Source organism: Henckelia pumila, chromosome 4 (assembly GCF_033568475.1).
Source record: "Henckelia pumila isolate YLH828 chromosome 4, ASM3356847v2, whole genome shotgun sequence".
NCBI classification, from domain to species: Eukaryota; Viridiplantae; Streptophyta; class Magnoliopsida; order Lamiales; family Gesneriaceae; genus Henckelia; species Henckelia pumila.
In genome coordinates, this window is record NC_133123.1 from 1,921,713 (window position 1) to 1,944,346 (window position 22,634).

A 22,634-nucleotide genomic window follows, 5' to 3' on the forward strand; every position below is an offset into this window, starting at 1 on the left:
TCGGAATGGCATGAAAAACATGAAACATCCTCAAAGTGTTGTTGCCTGTTGGGGATATCAAGGAATACCTTAAAATTGATTATGCTATCCTCAAGGTCATTTCCATGCCAAATTCACGGGTACAAATTTAATTATTATTTTTTTTTGGAAAAGTTGTACAAATTTAATTATAATTATACATAATAAATAAAACAGGAATCCGGTCGATCGATGGTCCAGTCGGTCTACTACATATAATAATCGATCGTCGATGATTTTTCTATCGACCAGATTACAATTATACATATAAGTTGATTTAAATAATATTATTTATATTCCTCGTCCTCCTAATAATATTCGTACTCATCGTATTAGTTTACAATTATAATTATACATATTAAATAAATAAAGAATTCCTTCGGTCGAGTGTGAATAACGTCGGTCTACTACATATAATAATCGGTCGTCGATGATTTTGCTATCGACCACATTACAATTATACATATCAGTTGATTAAAATAATAGTATTTATATTCCTCGTCCTCCTAATAATATTCGTATTCATCGTATTAGTTTACAATTATAATTATACATATTAAATAAATAAAGAATTCCTTCGATCGAGTGTGAATAACGTCGGTCGACTTCATATAATAATCGATCGTCGATGATTTTGCTATCGACCAGATTACAATTACATATATCAATTGATTAAAATAATAGTATTTATATTCCTCGTCCTCCTAATAATATTCGTACTCATCGTATTAGTTTAAAATTATAATTATACATATTAAATAAATTAAGAATTTCTTCGGTCGAGTGTGAATAACGTCGGTCTACTACATATAATAATCGGTCGTCGATGATTTTGCTATCGACCACATTACAATTATACATATCAGTTGATTAAAATAATAGTATTTATATTCCTCGTCCTCGATGATTCTACTACATATAATAATCGGTCGTCGATGATTTTGTTATCGACCACATTACAATTATACATATCAGTTGATTAAAATAATAGTATTTATATTCCTCGTCCTCCTAATAATATTCGTATTCATCGTATTAGTTTACAATTATAATTATACATATTAAATAAATAAAGAATTCCTTCGGTCGAGTTTGAATAATGTCGGTCGACTTAATATAATAATCGGTCGTCGATGATTTTGCTATCGACCAGATTACAATTACATATATCAATTGATTAAAATAATAGTATTTATATTTCTCGTTCTCCTAATAATATTCGTACTCATCGTATTAGTTTACAATTATGATTATACATATTAAATAAATAAAGAATTCCTTCAGTCGAGTGTGAATAACGTCGGTCTACTACATATAATAATCGGTCGTCGATGATTTTGCTATCGACCACATTACTATTATACATATCAGTTGATTAAAATAATAGTATTTATATTCCTCGTCCTCCTAATAATATTCGTATTCATCGTATTAGTATACAATTATAATTATACATATTAAATAAATAAAGAATTCCTTTGGTCGAGTGTGAATAACGTTGGTCGACTTCATATAATAATCGGTCGTCGATGATTTTGCTATCGACCAGATTACAATTACATATATCAATTGATTAAAATAATAGTATTTATATTCCTCGTCCTCCTAATAATATTCGTACTCATCGTATTAGTTTACAATTATAATTATACATATTAAATAAATAAAGAATTCCTTCAGTCGAGTGTGAATAACGTCGGTCTACTACATATAATAATCGGTCGTCGATGATTTTGCTATCGACCACATTACAATTATACATATCAGTTGATTAAAATAATAGTATTTATATTCCTCGTCCTCCTAATAATATTCGTATTCATCGTATTAGTTTACAATTATAATTATACATATTAAATAAATAAAGAATTCCTTTGGTTGAGTGTGAATAACATCGGTCGACTTCATATAATAATCGGTCGTCGATGATTTTGCTATCGACCAGATTACAATTACATATATCAATTGATTAAAATAATAGTATTTATATTCCTCGTCCTCCTAATAATATTCGTACTCATCGTATTAGTTTACAATTATAATTATACATAGTAAATAAATAAAGAATGCCTTCGGTCGAGTGTGAATAACGTCGGTCGACTTCATATAATAATCGATCGTCGATGATTTTGCTATCGACCAGATTACAATTACATATATCAGTTGATTAAAACTCATTCATACAGACAAAATTGATTTCTACTACAAATAAATATAGCGTACAATGCCAATTTTATATTGTTCGCATGAACAAATTAATTGTGCTTACATCAAATCTCATCAATAGCTGGGAGGGACCAGTCATTGAGTCAAATCGCCGTGGTCAAAAATTTTCTGAAATCGGCAATGACATCATCATTCAGTTGATATGGATCGCCATTGCTCATGTCAGCAGCAATTGACCTCAAAGCATACAAACCACACTCGCCACTGCACTTAAAGAAGATAATTAGCTTTCACTATAGACCAAATATTACTTAAACATTATAGTACAAAACATTGATGACAAGTAACGTAAATGGAAGACCTTGTTTTCTGCTGGGGAAATGCACACAACCTAACGCACGTCCAAATCCTTTCTGCACCTTCAAAATCCAGGGATCTCAGAGTTTCCGGGACCAAGCTAATGACGCCCTTCACAGCTTTGTCGAAGTTTCTTTGAGTTGTCGCACTTATATCTGAATCCAGAAAGTAAATTAGTTGTTCCTTGATGTAAACCATCATCGTAACCCAATGGTTGGGTAGATGGATAGGTGCTAGAACCAAAATCGAAGACCATCAAGAGGACGAGGGCCAATCTTCTACACATCCAATAATGTGGCTTGTGAGTTGCTCAACGTCAATTGGCTTGTCCATGCTTGAGTACTCTGTTTGGAACAACTGTGCGAAATTAACGTTCATCAAAGAAACGTTCTCAGCTAATATTTCTGGGTACAACTTCTGTAAGCTCAGGAGGCCACGAATACACTCTGTCATATGCTGGATCATAAAAATATGTTAAAGGTATATATAAAACACAATACACATGCATGTAATGACAATTGAATCAAAATATGTTGACATGGGGCACTCACATCATATTCTAACCACTGTTCAGGGGTCATAAGATTACGAAAAAAGTTTCAATCATATTTCCCATGTTTTTGTTTGGCCCGCAATTTCCTTATCTCTATCTCAACCTTGGGCCAATCACGCCTGACTCTAAACAAGTACCGCTTCTCAAACTCTTGACCTTGAAGTGCAGTGTTGGCGCCATACATGGGTGCGTGAAAGGGGGTTGAAACGGCAGATGATCTCAGCACCTTCCTCTCGCGCACGGGTGTTAGGTGACTGAATACAATCATCTTCGGCTCATCCTCAACACAGTATTCTTAAACACATTGGAATAAATAAAATAGTCAACTACATGTAATAAATGGCCCAAACCATATTTAATTAAGGACTTGAACCATACCGGTAGGTGGTGGTCGTCGTAATTGCAGTGTAGAATCTGCAGCCACTTCTTCATGATTTTTTGCCTGACTGACGACTAGTGATCAAATATTACAAGAAGTGATTTTAGGATGTTGTTAGGATCACATAAAACTTGGAGATTCTAATACGTCGGAACACATACATGGCTCACAATGTGGGGGTGACTTCGGATCTGCATCAACATCCGCTTCTTCATCTGTCCGGGATCCAAGCTCCGCATTAGCCAAAGTGACGACTAATCGTCAAAGATTAACACAAGTGATTTTAGTATGTTGTTAGGATCACAAAAAGGGTAAGGAATTTGACATTAAGGATCGAAAGATGCAATTGAACTAAGAATGTTGTTCGTAGTACAGAAAAGTAAGGGATTCTAACATGACAAACACGTACGTGGTTCATGGTGAGGTGGTGACTGAGGATCCTTCTCTCTTCCCTCATTGGAAGACATTTCTTCTGTATAGAAAAATAAATAAACATGTCATTTTAGCGTGTTGTTAGGATTCAAAAGAATGGTATGGTATTTGGACACAAACAAAACAAATTCATACGTGACTAGTGAGGTTTTGGCTGCTGCTGAGTGCTACTAGAAAAGACAGCAAGATGGGCTCGCAATATATCTTCCAACTCTGTCATCTTCTGTCTCATATCAGCAAACTCACCACGCATCTCAGCGACCTCACCTCGCACCTCAACAAACTCGGCTCGCATCTCGTTCATTGAAGTTTGCATCACCGTCCCCATGAAATCAATGGATGTCTGCATGGCACGCATCATGTCTCCTAACATCTGAATTTCATTTGGCTTAGGCGGCTGCAAGCCACTGGCATTGATTGGAGATGGTGGCGGGATCGTGGAATTATTGGGGCTATTGGACACCAGAGGGTTTGTCATCTCATTTTGGGTATCAGGTGACCGATCATGGATGTGTGACGGCGGGTTCCCCGAAGGAATATTCACATCCGGTGTATGAACAAAACGGGAAAAGGGACGCTGGCAGCAGTACACCTTCTTCCCTTGGGCCATAAAATCAATGATTTGATCAATCACATGATCTGGAGAAGGGTCTTCAAATATTCCAGTGCTGAAGTGTGCTGACATACGCTCCTCGTCAGTGGGAGCAAGGATCCCGACAATGACAGCCTACAAGTAATATTCATAATTTAATGCGAGTAATGGATTTATGAATGAATACCATATATCTAAGTAACAAAACAATTACTTTACTTACATTGTCAAGGGATTTGAAGCATGAATTAATTTCTTCCTTCTTAGGAGCATTCTTGCTGCTCCAGTCCTTCGTGCTCCAACGACACATACGCGGAAGTGGTAGACCAGCCTTATCTAAATGAGTTGCAAAACTGTCCACAACGCCAGGTATGCATTTGTAGGACAGGATCTGCAATTATATAATATTTCTATTTAATAAAAAAAAATATGACTCAAATGATATTATTACAAAAAATGACAAATCAAGATGACTTCTTACTTGTAATGGATTGATGAAACCTGCAATGGTGTATGTGAGCGAATTCTGTTTTTTTTCATTCCTTTCTTTCAATTTGTCACTTAAATTCATCGACCGCAAGCTAGCAAGGACTACATCATATGCGCAAGACCCCCAAGGATATCTATTAAAAACATCAAAGTCTTCCACTAACCTAAGCCACTCGGTGCCCACGGTCACAGATTGCCAAGTTCTCTTGGTCAACAGAACACCAGCGACAAAAAGAAGGCACGCTAGTTTTAACTTCTCAAGATTGACCTCATCACCGCCCTCGCTGCTCAACACACCAAGCCTATCCTCCAAGTTTCGCACAAAGACCACACCCATATCCCAAAAATGTCTAGCTTTAAAATCTAAATTCATTGGAATCTCAGGAATATCTTTGGAGCAGTTAAGCCCTGAGATCAAACAAAACTCTAGTTTTGAAAATCTTATAGGTCTCTTTCGAATCACCATCCAGAATTCATTTTTCGGTGAGTCTAATGTCTGCCTACTTATCAAATACCATAACAAACTCCCAGACAATTTATAACAATTTGCACTACATATCAGGTGACCAAATTGTGTTCTGCTCATCATGACTTCCATCTCGACCGGATTAAGATACTTCATTATCTTTTCAGAAACATCTACGTACCGTCCCAATGTAGTCAGTTTGCAAGAAAAACGATCAATTTTGAACCCTTTTCTTTTAAGAACAACCTGAAAATGTATTAAATCAATGAATACCTAATTACGACTGAAATCAGAAGCAATAAATGTTCAAAAAAAAGTCAATATCAAAATAATAAGTTAAATGAATCAGTCGAGATTAAAATATGATACAGTCGAGTTAAGAAAGAAATCGATCGGGAAATGGTCGATAATTCCTGGTAAGTAATACAGTCGAGATTCATAACTTCATCAGTCGATATATGAAGCAAATCGGTCGGCACATAGTCGAGATTCGTCCAACGTAATGCAGTAGAGATTCTTATCAACGTGCTAAGTAATACAGTCGACATTCATTACAACATAAGTCGAGATATGAAACAAAACATTCGGAAATGGTTGAAATCTACTATGACTGTACTACTGTTTCCCTAGGGGCTAGGAATGGACAAACATATGAAAATAGAAAAACCTAGGTTTCTCGATGACTTACAGAAACGTTTTCCTCTGCCATTGCTGCAATGCTGCTTGTCGAGAACGAAAGAGGTTACGGGGAGTAAAAGAGCTACGACGACGACGAAGGAGGGCTTCAACGGCCGTTCAATAGGGTTTCGTTCCGACGGTTCCGTTAAAAATTGAAAAGTAGACAGAGAGAAAATTGAAATTGCAGTAAACCAGTTAATTACATCAGTCGAGAAATCATTTACTGAGTCGACGAGTGTTAAAATGGTTTATATCTCATTTTGGATTTTCTTTTTATTCAACTTAAGATTTTTACTTAAGGGTAAAATTGTCTTTTTCATTCTGAGGTCTATTTGCTCAAATAAAAACAAGACGGGTTCCATATCCTCATTTTCCCCGCACTTATATATCAACTATGATCCGTAAATCGGAAATGGTCCGTGAGCACTAAAATCGTTAAACCCCATTGACATGGCAACAGCAGAGCATAAACCCTAACTTATATTATTATAATTATTTTTCTCCATTTTTCAGTTATTGCAGTTCTATGGAAACCCAGACAGCTCAATTCCGGAACCCTTTCCATTCAGCTATTCCATCGATTCGATCCTCTGAAATCTATTCAGTGGCACAAATTTCTACTCCAATTTCATCCAAAATCCGTTGCCCAAGCTGGGTTTCTTTCAAAATTCATCGTTCTTTTTATCCTCGCGCACTTTCGAGAAGGAATTTGCGGTTCATAAATCACGTCGTGAGACTTGAGAGTGAAGGGAGCCTCGATGTAGGAAAAGATAACCAAGTCTCAGAAATTCGAAAGAAAAATTTGGCGGTTTTTGTATCTGGCGGAGGCTCCAATTTCAGGTCCATCTATGAGGCAAGTCTTAGTGGGTCTGTTCACGGTGACATCGCTGTTTTGGTCACCAATAAACCTGGTATTTTTCATGTAAATTTCAGCAATTATTCGCATAGATGCGGCGTAGCATTGTAGTTGATTCTTAAACGGCCAAAGATCTCTACTTTATCACTATTAGTCCAAATTTTGAGATCGATTATTTTCATGTCATAATAGTTTTCATGATTATTAAACCAAACTCTGTATTTTCTGTGGTCACATTTCAATATTTCATACAGAATGTGGAGGGGCGGAGTTTGCCCGTCAGAAGGGTATCCCTGTTTATATTGTTCATAAACTGAAAGATGCGCAAGAGGGTATTTCTGCAGAAGATCTTGTAACTATTCTGAGGTCAGATCTCTATTTTCTGACAGTACACATTTTTGTGGCACTAGAACTTGTGGTTTGATGCAGGTAAGGGCCGCAAATAAGGAGAATAATTGCCCATTCCAGCGAATAATTTTCCAACTTGATTATTGTAATTAAATTTTTCTAAAACTATAAGTTTTGCCTCCTACATGATAAGTTGCCACCTCAAGGGTTTCCGAGAATTTACTTGTCTTAAAGATAAATAAATTAAAGTGTAGGCACAGAATTCTTGGCATTATGTTGCTCAGGTTTGAGTTAATCTATCTGGTTAGTGGTTAGGTAATTGACATCAGTCATTTTCTGAAAAGCGTTATTTGAGCTCTTTCACTATGTTGTCTCCATGTGTTTTTTGTTGTATTTTTATTTTTTTGGCTTACTATTATGTATTATTACCATCTCGAGGGAAAGCAGAAACCGATTTTCATCCCCTCTTCTAGCAAAATATCGTCAAGCATTTACATTCCTTTTTCTGGTGATTTATCTTACCGAGTTTAGTTTCATATTACCTATGAACAGATCCTACAAGGTAGATTTTGTTCTTTTGGCTGGTTATCTCAAACTTATTCCCACTGAGCTGATCCGAGCTTTTCCAAATTCGATATTGAACATTCATCCATCACTTCTTCCAGCATTTGGTGGCAAAGGATACTATGGTATAAAGGTGCATAAAGCAGTCATTGCTTCTGGGGCGAGGTATGAAACTTCGAAGTCCTTTCGAGTATTGTTATTGCTGTAATCTTGGGGGATATTAATCTATATGAGTCCGATAAAATATTTGATTGTGCTTGGTTGGCAGTTTTTCAATTTTCTTATGAGCATTAAATTTTGATTTCCACTCTGACTTTATATCTAAGCAATAGTGTTTATCAACTCACTTCTGCAGAAATCCTAAAACCAGCACGTTGACCTCCTTTATCATCTTACCTTCTTTTTTAACTTTCTTTTATAGGTATTCTGGTGCTACAATCCATTTTGTTGACGATTACCTTCTTTTTAACTTTCTTTTATAGGTATTCTGGTGCTACAATCCATTTTGTTGACGAACAATATGATACGGGTCGTATCCTCGCCCAAAGGATCGTTCCTGTGCTTGCTTATGACACACCTGAAGAGCTAGCTGCAAGGGTTCTCCATGAGGTTTCTAATTAATAATGAACTACTAGACCTCATCATTCAATTATACTTGCTTCCATATCAAACTGTTTGAATACAATGCTAAACTGTCCAAAGGATAAGAAACATAGATGCTACACCCTTCTGGTGCAGAAATGCCAGTATAAATTCTTTCTGGTTGGGTCAAGTATTTACGTTTATGCGGTTTTATAAATTATACTGACAAAATACAATTATTTTGTGACAGGAGCATAAATTATATGTTGAGGCAGTCTCAGCATTATGTGAAGACCGGATCACCTGGCGCAAAGATGGTGTCCCTCTTATCAAAAGCAAAGGAAACCCTCATGAATATACCTAGCAAATTGACATTGCACAATGTTAGCTTGCATTACCTTTGGTAGATCGCATCTTGGTGTTATCATTGAGTGAATATTTTGGCCTGGTGTCGTCTTCTTGCATCATATCATCAATTCAAGTTATGTGCCTACACTTTTGAAGAGTGTAAATTCTATCGGCCCCTTTTTGAATATTGGTATTATTGAATACCTATTACGGTGTCAGGTTGATGCCTTTGTATCCATTCTAGCACGAATGTGAATGTATTGGATGGTGAAACTGGCTCCCAAAAACTGGTGTATTTTGTATTACCAACTATTTTTTTTCGAAATACAGTTTGCTTCAGCCGGCTGCCTGATGAAGCTGAGACGTTCTCATGTTTCTGGCATCAGTGGTTAATTATAAGGATATCTGTTTGATGTAAGTGGCGTACAAGAAAATACGACGAGATTATGTCTATGAACTTTGTCACGGATACGACGACCTCGATAGCGTGTTGTAGCTCATTAGAAACACTCTATGGGACAGTGAACTTCTGTATCATCTTTATCTCGATAATATGTTGAACATAACCATGGAATCATGAAAGGAGCAGAGATATTATCAACTCCATCAAAAGCCCCGATCCTATATAACTATATAAGCCACAAACTCATCTCTAATGCTCAGGATTTTCTTGACCAAAGTGGGAGTCAATGGCGAGCCAGGCATGCCAACTAATCTTCTCGCCTCGAGAAATATGATTGATCCAACGGATGTATAGGATTTCTTTTGTGAAATATAGAACTGCACGTGTTTTCATCCAAATGATTTTGAATTTCCACTCATTAGGTTGGGCACCATCATTTCACCTTTTAGCGTACATTATTGGACATGTGTCTATCAAAATTCAAAATATCATCAGAGAGATGAGTCTGTACTATATCTAGGAAAACGAGACTGTTTACTTTGATATTTTATGAAAGGTCAAATAATCATCTCGAACTTTGATCCCCAGCCCACGTTTAAAACGCCTAAGAAATAAACAATTTATCTCGAATCCCGCTCATAATAAGTTAATATAACAACGTGTTACGTGTCCCATGATGTTGCTTCCAAAACATAATTTAGTGCCAATCGCATTTCCCCACACTCAAGTTTTGACCACTAGCAGCATCATCTAGTCTAGTCTAGTCTAGAAGAGAAAAAAAAAAGAAGAAAAAGCAAGATTATAAAAGATTGAAAATGGCGGTAAAATTCAACCTAACAGGCAAGTCATGAGTAGGGTAGGTGTAATAATGTAAAAAGGTAAAATAATATCCGTGCCAAATTACTGACCTGCCTAGCTTCCCACCTACCCCCATGTACACTTTCTCCTTATTTATAGGAAACTACCCACTTAGCTAAAGTTAGTTTTGGAGTGGTGAAAACGTAAAGAATCGCTGCACTGTAAAATGGCTCAAGTCGTGTTCAAGGCTTTTGCTGCCATGTTTCTTCTGTTTGTTGCCTTCTTTGGAACGGAGGTTTTAGCCCAGACACACCATGTCGTCGGAGGGGACGATGGTTGGAGCTCCGATTTGAAAGTTAGCTCTTGGTTGATGGGTCGGGTTTTCAGAGTTGGTGACAAAATATGTGAGTATTATCTCGCTTAGTGGTTTTCTTGATGTTCATGTTTTCAATATTTGGATGGGAATTAAGATAAGTTAAGCCAGAGCTCACCACTCAATTCTTGTTTTTTTTTTTCCTTCTATTTTTCTTGGGAAAATTTTGATTTAAGAAGCTGAGCCTGAGGTGTTTGTTTGTTTAAAACAGGGTTTAGGTACCCGGCAGCAGAAGAAACCATTGCAGAGCTTCAAAGCCTGGAGGAATTCATATCCTGCGACATCACAAACCCCATCAGAATGTATGCTGATGGCTTAAACGACGTTACGCTGGAGAAGGAAGGGACCAGATACTTCACTAGTGGGAACTTCGAAAACTGCAAGAATGGGATGAAGCTACCCGTCCAAGTTGAGCCTTCTCAACACGAGCCTTCACCAGCACCACCCACGCAACCGAAGCCTCCGCCACCCTCTCAGCCAGAGCCTTCACCAGCACCACCCACACAACCGAAGCCTTCGCCCCCCATTCAGCCAGAGCCAGAGCCAGAGCCAGAGCCTGCTCCAGCACCACCCACACAACCGAAGCCTTTGCCCCCCGTTAAGCCAGAGCCAGAGCCTGCGCCAGCACCACCCACACAACCGAAGCCTTTGCCCCCCATTCAGCCAGAGCCTGCACCAGCACCACCCACACAACCGAAGCCTTTGCCAGTGCCAACACCACCGGAGCCGATTCCAATTCACCCCCCGTCCGCAACTCCACCTCCACCAACACTCACTCCTCCACCACCGTCTTCAGCCACCACCACATCGAACGTGCTTTCTTTTGTGTACTGTGGGTTGTTCCTTTCCTATTTTGTGCTGTAGGCTTTTGTTCTAGCCAGCCACGAATGATGTCTTTTGCTTCAGTTATGTAGTTCTCTAAGTATTAGCTGAGAACACGTCTATGTAACTCGTTTTCTGTTTGGAATTTGCTGCACTTTGTTTCCTTAGGTTGAATAACTTCAATTTTACTGAGTTGATGATGTTCACTTGTGGCTGGAAGAAGTGAGACAGAGGATCCTTGTTCTTCAAAAAATAACACTTGGGATTACTTTTTAAACTACCCGGTCTCTTCTGCACACACGATTTAGATGCACTTGCGATGATGAAAAATTACCATATCTATACTATTACTTTACTAGCAACTAATCATTATAGAAACGAACCATACCTTTTCATAACAGGAAAAAAAAAAATTATTGTGGAAAGGTTTTGTGAGACTCATTTTCATAATTATTATTCTTAATAACAACGTACAAACTCCAATTACTTAAATAAGTCGGAGCCTAACAATATCAACCTGCAGGTCGGTTCACTCAATGTATATAAAAGCACGAGAACCGTTTGTCTTGAAATTACTAAACAATGAATAGCACAAGCTCAATCATTTATCATATATATATTAAAAGTCAAGCTCGAGTTCAAGCTCATAGTTGATACATTAAGCGACCTCAATAACTCATTAAACAAGCTCGTTAGACGAGCTTGTTTTCCAGCCCTTCAAGTATAGAAGGGAGCTTGAGTTTGAGTTTTATTCTAGTTCATTAAAAGTAGAATTGAGATCGAGTATACGACAATATCTATTTTCATACAAGCTCATTAAAGGTAGAAATTAAGATCGAGTATACGACAAAATCTATCTTCATAAATTAATTTGAAACTAGTCGAAAAAGAGTATTTATTTGGCAAATAACCAAAAGGACAATCCTAACCCTAACAACTAAAAGACAAAAACATGACAGGTCACTAATGATCCAAAAATACTACATCCAAACTTTTTTTTCTTTTTTTTGAGGAGATACATCCAACTTTGTAGTACCATTGTACTAAATAAAAATATCATCATCATAAATCCATTACTAAATATTTCATAATACAACTATGAGCGAGCTTACGAGCCACCAAATTCAGCCGAATTCGAGCTCGCGAGCCTATTGATGAACATGTTCGCGAGTTCACGAGCCGAATATCTTAAAACTCAAACTCGGCTCGATAAAATTATAGAGATCAAAATCAAGCTCGGACAGGACTCAATAAGCTTAACGAACAAAATCGGACGAGAGTTTAACCGAGCCGAGCTTGGAAAAGCTTGCGAGTTGTTCGGTTCGTTTACATCCTACCAATATCTGTGAGGCGTCTCAAATGGGTGTTGCACTCTGAAGTTTTTGTTCACTAATAAAATTATTTATTTATTATTAGTTTGTTACTTGCTAGTTATTACACGAAATCAAGCATTAAACAACCGTATTACTGGTTTCTCCGAATCAGTAACAAAAGATACAGAAAGACACAAGTATTAAACTACTTATCTGTCCCTCATCACGACATAGTTGGCCCCATTAGTCTTCTGTATCTTTGATATTCTTCTCAATATGGCAGCAAATGCATCTTTATCCTGCATTACAAACGTTTATTTCAACCACTTGAAGGATTTATTCACTGCTGGAGATCCGAAAATACTGATGTGGATCTTGGCTCTGACATCTCTAATTCAAGTGGTGGATTATTTTATCCATCCATCAGATATTTTTAAATGGTTTTAACAAAAATAACCGAAAATTTTAGCTCAAAGTAAAATTTGAAACATTTACTTGGCATAACTCGATATCGAACTCAAATTCAAACTCCTAATTGAGCCAACTCGAATCCATATTAATTTCGTTTTTCAACTGCCACGCTGGATTTTAGCAAGAGTTTGAACATGACAAATGATGAATATTCAGCTCGATTTGGTCACTAACCACCCTAATCACCAACCACCCATTGTGGAGTATGAGTAAAATTGTCTGATGGGAGTACATAGATCTAAGGAACCGAAAAAGAAAACGCTAAGGATGTTCCAAGAATGCACAAGTCAACTCCTAAATCAAGGGACATGTATGTCAAAGGTGCACTGGACTAGACACAAACTGCAAAATAGATCCATTACCTCTTTCAGTTTTAGCCTGGATTTAAATTTGGCTACAAGATCTTGCGTGGTCACTGGAGCCTTCTGCAACAGAACAGCCCTGATTTCATCTTCAGTAACTGGTCCAGAAGGTGGTGTTGATCCAGGTTTTGATGGTGCTGGTGGAGATGCACCTTTAGGAGGCACGGTGCTCTTCGTCGCCACCATAGTTTCATCTTTCACGGATTTTACTTCCTGAATCCCGATTTATTTTTTTATAGTGATGAAAGAGTAAGAGATCACGTAGCCTGAACTCTGATGGATGCATTTAATACTACACTTAAAAATATACTCACGTGTTCTGTTTTCACTTTTTTCAGGGGCGCACCGTTAGGTGTTTTTGAATCCTCTCCATTACCTTTTCTTTTACTCTTTGAAGATTTTGATGAGGAGGGTGTCACACGACCTGATCCAGAAGTAGTTGCTTTTGGTGGAGTGCTGTACTCAGCTGGCTTTTCATTAGGAGCTTCCTTCTTGGGAGCAAGTACAGGAGAAATATCATCTTCCATCTAATCACACAAACAAAATTATATTCATAAGAGAAAAGCAATTTCATAGAGCAAAACAAGTTGAGTATTAGCCAGGAAGTAAACATCTGTTCAATCAGAAAGAGAGCAACCAAACACACCACACAGGGTCGTCAGGAAATAAAAGAATGATTAAAAAATTGCAGAAAAGTGGATATTCACCCAAATCATTAGTTTCAGGTGTATGAAAGTCTCTTCACCAACAAAAATAAATCAACAAACTTTTTATGAATTTTGCTTTAAATTTCTCTATGGGTGAAAACTATTCACGTTTAAGCCAAAAAAATTCCTTATTTCTCAAAAGCACAAGAAGGTTATTAAACCCTTACATCGTCCTCTTCATCATCATCATCATCGTCCTCTGTCTCTGAATCATTCATCCCATTAGCTCGCCCAAGCAGTTTCTTCAGTTCTTTCCCGGATTTGCTTAGCACTTCACCCTCTTCATCCGCCTCATCCTCATCCTCGTCATCCTGAGGAAAGAGATTCATTATGGTATACAATAAAACAATAACCATTTGGCATGAGATATACACTATCACAACATTCTAAATTATAACCTGCTTGATTTCTGGTGGAGCAGGTATTTCAGGGGCCAAATCTTCACGTTCCTCAGGATCATTTCCAACTGCTTCATCATCGTCTGTAAAAATTTCTTCATGCTCCCAATCATCACCTACAGAAAATGAAAAAAAAAAAAAAAAAAAAAAAACTTTTAAAAAATTGAACAGAAATACAGAATTATGAAATGCAATAAATTAGGACATGGCAGTTCCAGCTAAGAGAAGTAGAGTTGCCCATGGCAAAGTTAAATAGTAGAAGTCAAGGTATTGAATAAATGTAGATAAGAAAAATTGAAAGTCCTAGTGGTAATTGCCTTGACAGTGAATTTGTGGGACAACAATGGAATACGGAACATCACCAATCACCAAAACCTTAAAAATACACCAAATATCAGCAGATTGAAACTTAATAATAAACGCACAGAGAGAGAGAAGAAAACCTAACTTGCTTCGGTGTCAGTTTTGATCAAGCACTGACATTCTTCTAGTCCTAGTCCTAAATTAGGTTAGCAAAACTGATTCTTACACTAGATCTTTATCAAAGGTGTGCTACTATTAGAACCCAAGTTAAACTATTAGAAGTAATGAAAAATTGATCATTGAGTTTCACCCTTTTCGATATCATCGTCATCAAAATCCAGGTCACCTCCCCTAGGCCCCTCCTCGTCGTCATCCCCACTTTTTTTATTAAGTCCCAGCCGACTTTTTCTTGATGCCTCATCTTCTTCATCTTCCTCTCCTCTATCTGAAACATTGCCTTCATCATCATCCCCAGCAGCTTTTTTGCGTCCCTTCCCACCACCAGCTCCACTTTCCTGTTCATCAAACTTTTCAACTTCACCAAAGGCGGCAGGTCCATTGTTTGCTGCTTTCATCATCCATCTCTGGTAGCCATCAGCAGTTTTCCTTCTATTTTTCATCTTTTCTTCTGCCTCCTCCAAAGTGAGTTGCTTATACTGAGCCACTTTGTTAAAGTTGTACCTAAAATCAAAAGAAAATGTGAACTGACAAGCAGAAATTATGAACTCCAATGCAGAGTTTCCAATACATAGGAGAACAGTAAATTTCTTACCAAGAACCAGCAGGAGTAGCAAGAAATTCCTTTCCCTGAAGCATCAAGAGGTAATATGTAGCTGACTGTGAACCCTCTAGTTGACCATGGTACTGAAACTGGCCAGTTTCATCCTCCAGCAGCCAAGGTCTATTTTTGTACTTCTCCTACAGAATGCAATCATATGATGCTAACAATCAGCTACCAGAAACAGATAAAAGAGATTAATGAGGAGACAACAAGTGATTGAATAAAAAACGCAAATATTTTGCACCCGCAAAGCATCAGTAACTTGGCGTCCCTGCAGGCCTTCTTTCTGCAATGACCATTTATTATCGGTCTTCTTCTTAAAATTCGGCACACCGGTAGGAAATCTACCAATAAAATGATTTTTGATGCTACTGGAACTTGCCCGAACATTATATTCCTGTGTTCGAGAAATAGCATTCACAATAAATATAACAGAAGAATAGGTATTCAGCGACACATAGCACCGGATTAAAAATGTAATCATTGAATCTAATCCATATTTTATCCTTTCACTGCCAAGGCACCAAGGTCCAAAAATTGAAAAAGTCATTTTTTTAAAGCTGATTAGAACCTTTGCATACATAATGGTTTGGCCACTTTACTCACATATAAGCTTATTTCGAGAAACAGATGAAATTACCCCAACTTTTTAACAGGTTTCTAGTGTTCTCATACAAAACTAACAGCATCAGAAAAAGGGAAAAAAAAAGCAAAATTTAAACAGATAGTTCCAGGTTGCCAAGTCTTTTACACGCCAAAAATTTTTTTGGTGAACTATCAACAAGTAAATGATTGCAGGGCAAAAAGTAAGCAGTTAAAAAAACTTCAAGACCCAATCCACCATGAAATTTAAAAATAAAATCATAATTAGAAAGCAACGGAGTACAGATGGTTGGCATACGGACACAAACTCTATGCGCGAGCGCGTAAGCAGATATAGTGTCATTGATAAACTAAAAAAATCAATAAGTTATTCGCATCTTCTTCATTTAACTCCTCCTGTACTAGTGGACGAAGCGAGGGACGAAGCGAGGGACGAACCCTAATCAAACGAGTGATGGGGGTTCCGCACTCGTAGCACTTGGCACGATTCTCAGCCATGGTTTTGCCGCACGTCAAGCAAAGTGTCAGATGCTTGCAAGTGCTGCCATATAGATCCACCGTGGAGCCGCAACCGCCGCATGACGGCTTCAATATCAAATCAATCGGCATCCTCCTCCTTATTTCCAGTCGTCCTGCATCACCCGCAACTACCCTTGATGATTGAGACACGGACAAGATTGGGGCTTCGACAATTGCGAGACTCAAATCGGGAGATGGAGGAATTCAAGTTTTTTCTGTTCTCGGTTGAATTTTATTTTGATTTTAATTTCACAGGAACCAAGCAAGTAGCCACAGAATCCATTAATTAACCAAAAAATGGGCTTTTTTAAAAACATATTTAATTATTGTTGAAAATATTATTATCTTTACTTCTTGACGATCTTTACTATCTTTACTATTATATAATACTTAAGCATGCTAGAAAAACTGTCTTTTGAAGACACCATTTTTTTCCCTATTTTACCCCTCTTTTTTCATTTCTTATTTCACGTGTAGGCTAACTTTCCATTCTCTACTCCCCACTTCCCACTCCCCATTATAACTTCTCTCATCTAAAATATAATTTCTTTCATAAAATCATGTTGATTGTTATTGTACACACGTAACGCGTGTGCATTATTTTACTAGTTATTATTTAAAGTTAAATGTTGAATGTTGAATATTGAGTTGTAAAATGTGAAAAATTAGTGTGTGATGATATAAATGATAATGTATTAATATTTGAACTAATATTCAAATGAGATCTATAAATATGTCTCTCCATTTGTGTAGAAAACACAATTGAAAAAATTTATGAAGTGTAGAGTTTGATATATTTTGAGTTTTGGAGTTTTTACTTTTTACCATAAATTTTTAATTTTTCACACACGTTATCAGCACGATCGCTCGAAGGTTCTCTATAATTTTCGACACTCCAACCTCCAAAATACAAGGAGAAGACAAAATATTCAACAAGTAAGAATATTTATTTTACTTTTTATATATTTTTACTATGTATATATATTAATATATAATTTCATGTTATTATATAAATGGATGTCTATGACACCGACCTTATAATAACGTGATATGATATATATTTATCTTGTATATATACTAACTATATTAATATATAATTTCATGTTATTATATAAAAGGATGTCTATGTCACCGACCTCATAATAACGTGATATGATATATATTTATTACGTATATATACTAACTATATTAATATAATTTCATGTTATTATATAAAAGGATGTCTATGACACCGACCTTATAATAACGTGATATGATGTATATTTATTATGTATATATACTAACTATATTTTATATAATTTCATGTTATTATATAAAAGGATGTCTACGGCACCGACCTTATAATAACGTGATATGAAATATATTATTGTGCATTTATATACTAACCATATTCGTATAATCTCATATTATTATATAAAAAAATGTCTATGACACCGACCTTATAATAATGTGATATAATATACATAATTATTTAATTATGATTATCATTATATGCATCACATGATTATCACAATTTTTTATTCAACACATACTCATTTTTTTTCTTACCCCAACGTTCACAAATGATAACAAAACGACTAGTTTTTTGCCTATAAATATGTTCACTCAAATTCATTTCAATCACACCAAATTTACTCTTTCTCTCAAAATATTTTTTATCGGTTTTTTCGAAGAAAAAGAAGAAGATGGCGTTTTTAAGGCTATTTTTATAACTATTATGGTTATCATACTCACGAGTCTTTTATTTATCGGTGATTATCCACCACACGTATTTAAAATAAAAAACTGATTGAGAAATAAAAATTAAAATAGTTGAAAGAAAAATTTAATTAAAACGAGACAACCAAGACACACGCAGATATCAAACCAATCATGTAACATTGTAGTCGATTCGAGATTCAGATTTAGAGGGTGTTTGACTAAACTTATTAAAAAGAGCTTATAAGCTCCTAAAACTTAAAAGCTGTTTTATGAGCTTATAAGTTGTTAGAACTTATTTTAAAAATAAGCTGTTAAAGTGTTTGGATAAACTTATTTTAAATAACTTAAAGATGTTGATGTGTTTGGTATTATAAAATCTTTTTATCGTCAAAATTACCAAAAAGGGTATAATTATATTAAAATAATATTTCGAGTTATACATATTTGAAAATAGTTTTAGAATAAACATATATTTTAAAAAATAAAATTGTTATAATATTTTATTTTAGAAAAAATTATGTGATTTGGAATTTTTTTAAAAAAATAATATTTAATATTTAATGGGTGGAGGATATGGTGGAGATTTATTAAAATATATATAAGGATATTTTAGAGAGATAGAATGTTAAAATAAGATCTTTTTGAAAAAAGTACCTCCCCCTTACTTTTTTAAAAACAGCTTATAAGCTGTCAAACAACTTATTTTGATAGCTTATAATCTGTTTTTAAAATTTTTTATCAAATAGATCCGGAGAGCTTTTAAAATCTAAAACAACTTAAAAGCTGTTTTTAAGAGCTTAAAAGCTCTCCCAAACACCTTCTTAATATTAGATTACGGGAATTTTTCTAAATTGTTTAATTGTCTATTTCTAGAACAATTAAATCTATTCAAATATTGACGGATTAAATTTTCATAATTCTAATCAAATTTGAATGAATTAAATATTTTTGAGAATTCAATTTTCACCTAAAACCACACACTGAAACCAGATATTATTTTTAGTCGGTTTTACCATGTGTTGGTTGTTAAAGTGATCAAAATCAATCCCTCCTCTATCGACTTGGATAGCATATACCCGGCATGGTTATCCAAAGAGTTGGGGAGAAAACACGGTTTCCCCCCTTGAATCATAGCACAATCATCGGGTTCCCATAAACAAACTTTGTTCAAAAAGTCGCTGATTAATGCATCGGAAATGCCTGGTTTAACGACACACCATGCAACTATATCAAGACTCTGGACATGAGTGGCAGCAATAAGAAAGAGACAAGAAAAATAGAGTACTGCTTTGATTAAAAAACAAGCCATAACAGCTGTGAGATTGTTATGTTTTACTTTCGTGGGAGTATGGGAGATTAAATACTTGGTTTAGATGAGAGATGGTGGAGGTTTTTAATTAATTTAATTTTTTTAATCTCGTGGGAATGATATAAATGAGATTCTTTCTTTTTATTTCTTAGCCTTTTGTTTTCCTTTTTTTACAACCTGAATTTCAAAAAAAAAAACCCTGAATTTATTACGTACCCAGCTATCCTTAATTTATTAAGATGAATGTGGCAGTGATTTAAAATATAACCAATATTAGTGTAAATTTGATAGCTAACCATCAAGCCCCCATTTGGTTCCATCTCCGAAAACATCTAAATATTCGAATTACTTAAATCATACGAAATAACTTGTTTCAAAATTACTTTGTTTAGATGAGACATGGTTGAGGTTTTTAATTAATTTAATTTTTTTAATCTCGTGGAAACGATATAGATGGGATTCTTTCTTTTTAGTTTTTGGCCTTTTGTTTTCCTTTTTTTACAACCTGAATTTCAAAAAAAAAACCTGAATTTATTAATTAAGATGAATGTGGCAGTGATAAAAACAAGTTTAACTTTCAATGGTTATATGAAATTGTTGGTTTAAAAAAAATCACATTGAAGAATTCGAAGATTCTGAAGATATTTTGTAGTCGTCGTTACTAAGTGTTCCCGTGCTGCCGTTCGTGTTGAAGACATCAGAGACAACACTGTGGGAACTGTGTTGTTGAATATCTTTACTGTCTCTTCAAATTTAGGCTACGGGAGTTGCATCTGATTTCTTTTATACTCTGATTGTATTTTAGAATGCAAATTTGATTTCTCAACTTGTTGAGAAATTTAGGATTTAATGATTTTTCGTAAAATCACTAGGATTATCTTTGTAAGACTGATCTTACGTTTACTGTTGATATTTAGCCCTAAGGCACCCGCACGAGTTTTTATACTCGTGCAAAATTAATTTCTTGTGTTATTTATTTTTGTTTATTTTCCGCTGCCCTGTGTTGTCGTTGATGTTGTGACACCGCGGACAACACTGACTCTTTATTTTAACCTACAATTAACAATACGATTTCTGTCACACACCTTCATCGGCGAATCATCGAATTATATATGAAAAAGAAACAACGTCGAATAATGGCCACCAATGCTAACCCGCCGTCATAAGTGGTTGGTTGCAATCCTCCCCTGTGAGTAGAGGCTTTTTAAGACAAAAAAAAAAAAAAAAAAATCACCCGTAACTAAAATTTAATGAAAATCTTACCGTCGGCAAAGAGTATAAATGCGCAAATCCAAGCTTATCAAAGCAACCACAGTGCCCAAAATGAGAATGAACTCGCTTCCATGGACGTGCTGTTTGTTAGCTCCATTTGTGTCTGGAATATGCAGCGTCGCATTGGGATACTCACAGTATTCATTCGGGTTCACAAATGTTATGGCTCCTATACCATCAGAGTTGTGGGGACCTCGGGTTGCTAATCTCGTTTTAGGGCAGCTAATTATTAATTAAACAATTAATCAAACAATTAAAGAATAATAAATTAAGAGCAGAAATTTTTTTTTTTAAAACTCAGAGCCTCGCTCGATCGGGCAAAGTCAGCCGATCGAGCGAGCAAAATATCACATTCTCGGGTCTGCACATATAATGGCCTCGCTCGATCCGGCAAAGTTAGCCGATCAAGCGAGCCATGAATCAAAACTCTCGGTGTGCCCAATTACTTGCCGCGCTCGATCCTACAAATTCTCAGGATCGAGCGTGCCTCTTGTTCCAAAATTTCTGCAGAATCTGTTTGCTGACAAACCTTGAAACATTGGCAAGATCCTTCAAATAAATTCAAGTCTATACATGATATAACATCTGAGAACATGCGTATATTCATATACGAAGTCTCTGGCATCAAAACATGCGTTGAATACATCAATTCGAATAACATAATAGACATCAATTGAGCAATCTACACAAAGACTCAAATGTGAGCTTCAAGTCTATAAGTTCATATCAAGTTTGATGCTATCTAACTACCATTCTTCTGCTTAAAACCCGAGTCCACACTTGCTAAGTCTCGCTCCCAATCTGTCAATGTCGTCTCAACAATGCTCCTGCCCCACCTGTTGCAATGCACACATACAAAACAAAGCAATAGTCGGATAAACTCCAGTGAGAAATCATTCTCAGTATAATCGACATATAAATGCGTTAAATAAATTCATATCAACTCTAAACATATCAACTCAAGAATAGAGTAAAAATAACGCATATATCGACTCAACCTCAACTCAAGACTCAATTTATATAGCGCGCTTATCTCAAGAATTGATTCTTATCACTTCATTGCCATCAAGATTCGTAACCGATCTTGACATGGATATCCATCTATCGTAGCCATTCCGGGCTAGAAAATAAGGTTAACCGCAACCTTGGCATAGAATCAATTCAATATACAATCATATCAAAAGCAATAAAGATCCACTACCTGTGATGGATCGACAATAACATAAGTTCTACCTCAAGAACAAATATTTAAACAAGTATGTGGTTTGTTGGGGATAACTCAAGAATAGTCGTTCTTGAGTTTCACAGTCCCTAACTCACGATGTCGTCATTATACCTTTCATTCTCGAGTTGACGATGTTCCACATCTGGATAGAAAGTACCACAACTCATAGCAAATCTGCTCATTCAATCATCAATCATCTCCACTCACATTCGCTTCCATCTTGATCACTTCTTCTTCGGTTTCAAGTTGAGGTTCTTGAGTCAATAGTCTCCTATTAAACTCTGAAACATATCATCAAAACATGTATATCAAACCTCATTCTATTCAATCATTTTAGAATTGAATCAAAATCATCAATATAAATTCAATCAACATCATTTCAAACTTCGACTTCTTCTTATTCGATATAACTCGGAGTCTTGAATCGTTAGCCTTCGAAACTCAAC

The 22,634-nt window shown here is 35.9% G+C and overlaps 4 protein-coding genes across 4 annotated transcripts; 2 read left to right on the forward strand and 2 right to left on the reverse strand.

The window, feature by feature from the left end:
* Positions 1 to 2,796: 2,796 nt before the first annotated feature.
* Positions 2,797 to 4,406, reverse strand: LOC140894308 (uncharacterized). The gene is made up of 7 exons (XM_073302782.1): positions 4,041 to 4,406; positions 3,883 to 3,945; positions 3,635 to 3,727; positions 3,473 to 3,547; positions 3,198 to 3,388; positions 3,093 to 3,107; positions 2,797 to 2,997 (listed from the first exon to the last, which is right to left on the reverse strand). The coding sequence occupies exons 2-7, from the start codon at positions 3,938 to 3,940 to the stop codon at positions 2,797 to 2,799; spliced, it is 633 nt and encodes a 210-aa protein (XP_073158883.1). The 5' UTR covers positions 3,941 to 3,945; positions 4,041 to 4,406.
* A 2,130-nt stretch (positions 4,407 to 6,536) lies between these two features.
* LOC140894608 (phosphoribosylglycinamide formyltransferase, chloroplastic) lies at positions 6,537 to 9,909 on the forward strand. Its single transcript, XM_073303167.1, has 5 exons — positions 6,537 to 7,041; positions 7,241 to 7,352; positions 7,887 to 8,063; positions 8,381 to 8,507; positions 8,731 to 9,909. Exons 1-5 carry the CDS (start codon positions 6,657 to 6,659, stop codon positions 8,842 to 8,844), a joined length of 915 nt encoding a protein of 304 aa, XP_073159268.1. The 5' UTR covers positions 6,537 to 6,656; the 3' UTR covers positions 8,845 to 9,909.
* Positions 9,910 to 10,100: 191 nt separating this feature from the next.
* LOC140894609 (uncharacterized) lies at positions 10,101 to 11,501 on the forward strand. Its single transcript, XM_073303169.1, has 2 exons — positions 10,101 to 10,433; positions 10,614 to 11,501. The coding sequence occupies exons 1-2, from the start codon at positions 10,256 to 10,258 to the stop codon at positions 11,264 to 11,266; spliced, it is 831 nt and encodes a 276-aa protein (XP_073159270.1). The 5' UTR covers positions 10,101 to 10,255; the 3' UTR covers positions 11,267 to 11,501.
* A 1,071-nt stretch (positions 11,502 to 12,572) lies between these two features.
* On the reverse strand, positions 12,573 to 16,947 carry LOC140894607 (transcription initiation factor IIF subunit alpha). The gene is made up of 9 exons (XM_073303166.1): positions 16,601 to 16,947; positions 15,804 to 15,956; positions 15,551 to 15,696; positions 15,089 to 15,459; positions 14,476 to 14,591; positions 14,245 to 14,388; positions 13,685 to 13,897; positions 13,371 to 13,583; positions 12,573 to 12,836 (listed from the first exon to the last, which is right to left on the reverse strand). Exons 1-9 carry the CDS (start codon positions 16,769 to 16,771, stop codon positions 12,747 to 12,749), a joined length of 1,617 nt encoding a protein of 538 aa, XP_073159267.1. The 5' UTR covers positions 16,772 to 16,947; the 3' UTR covers positions 12,573 to 12,746.
* Between the last annotated feature and the right edge of the window lie 5,687 nt (positions 16,948 to 22,634).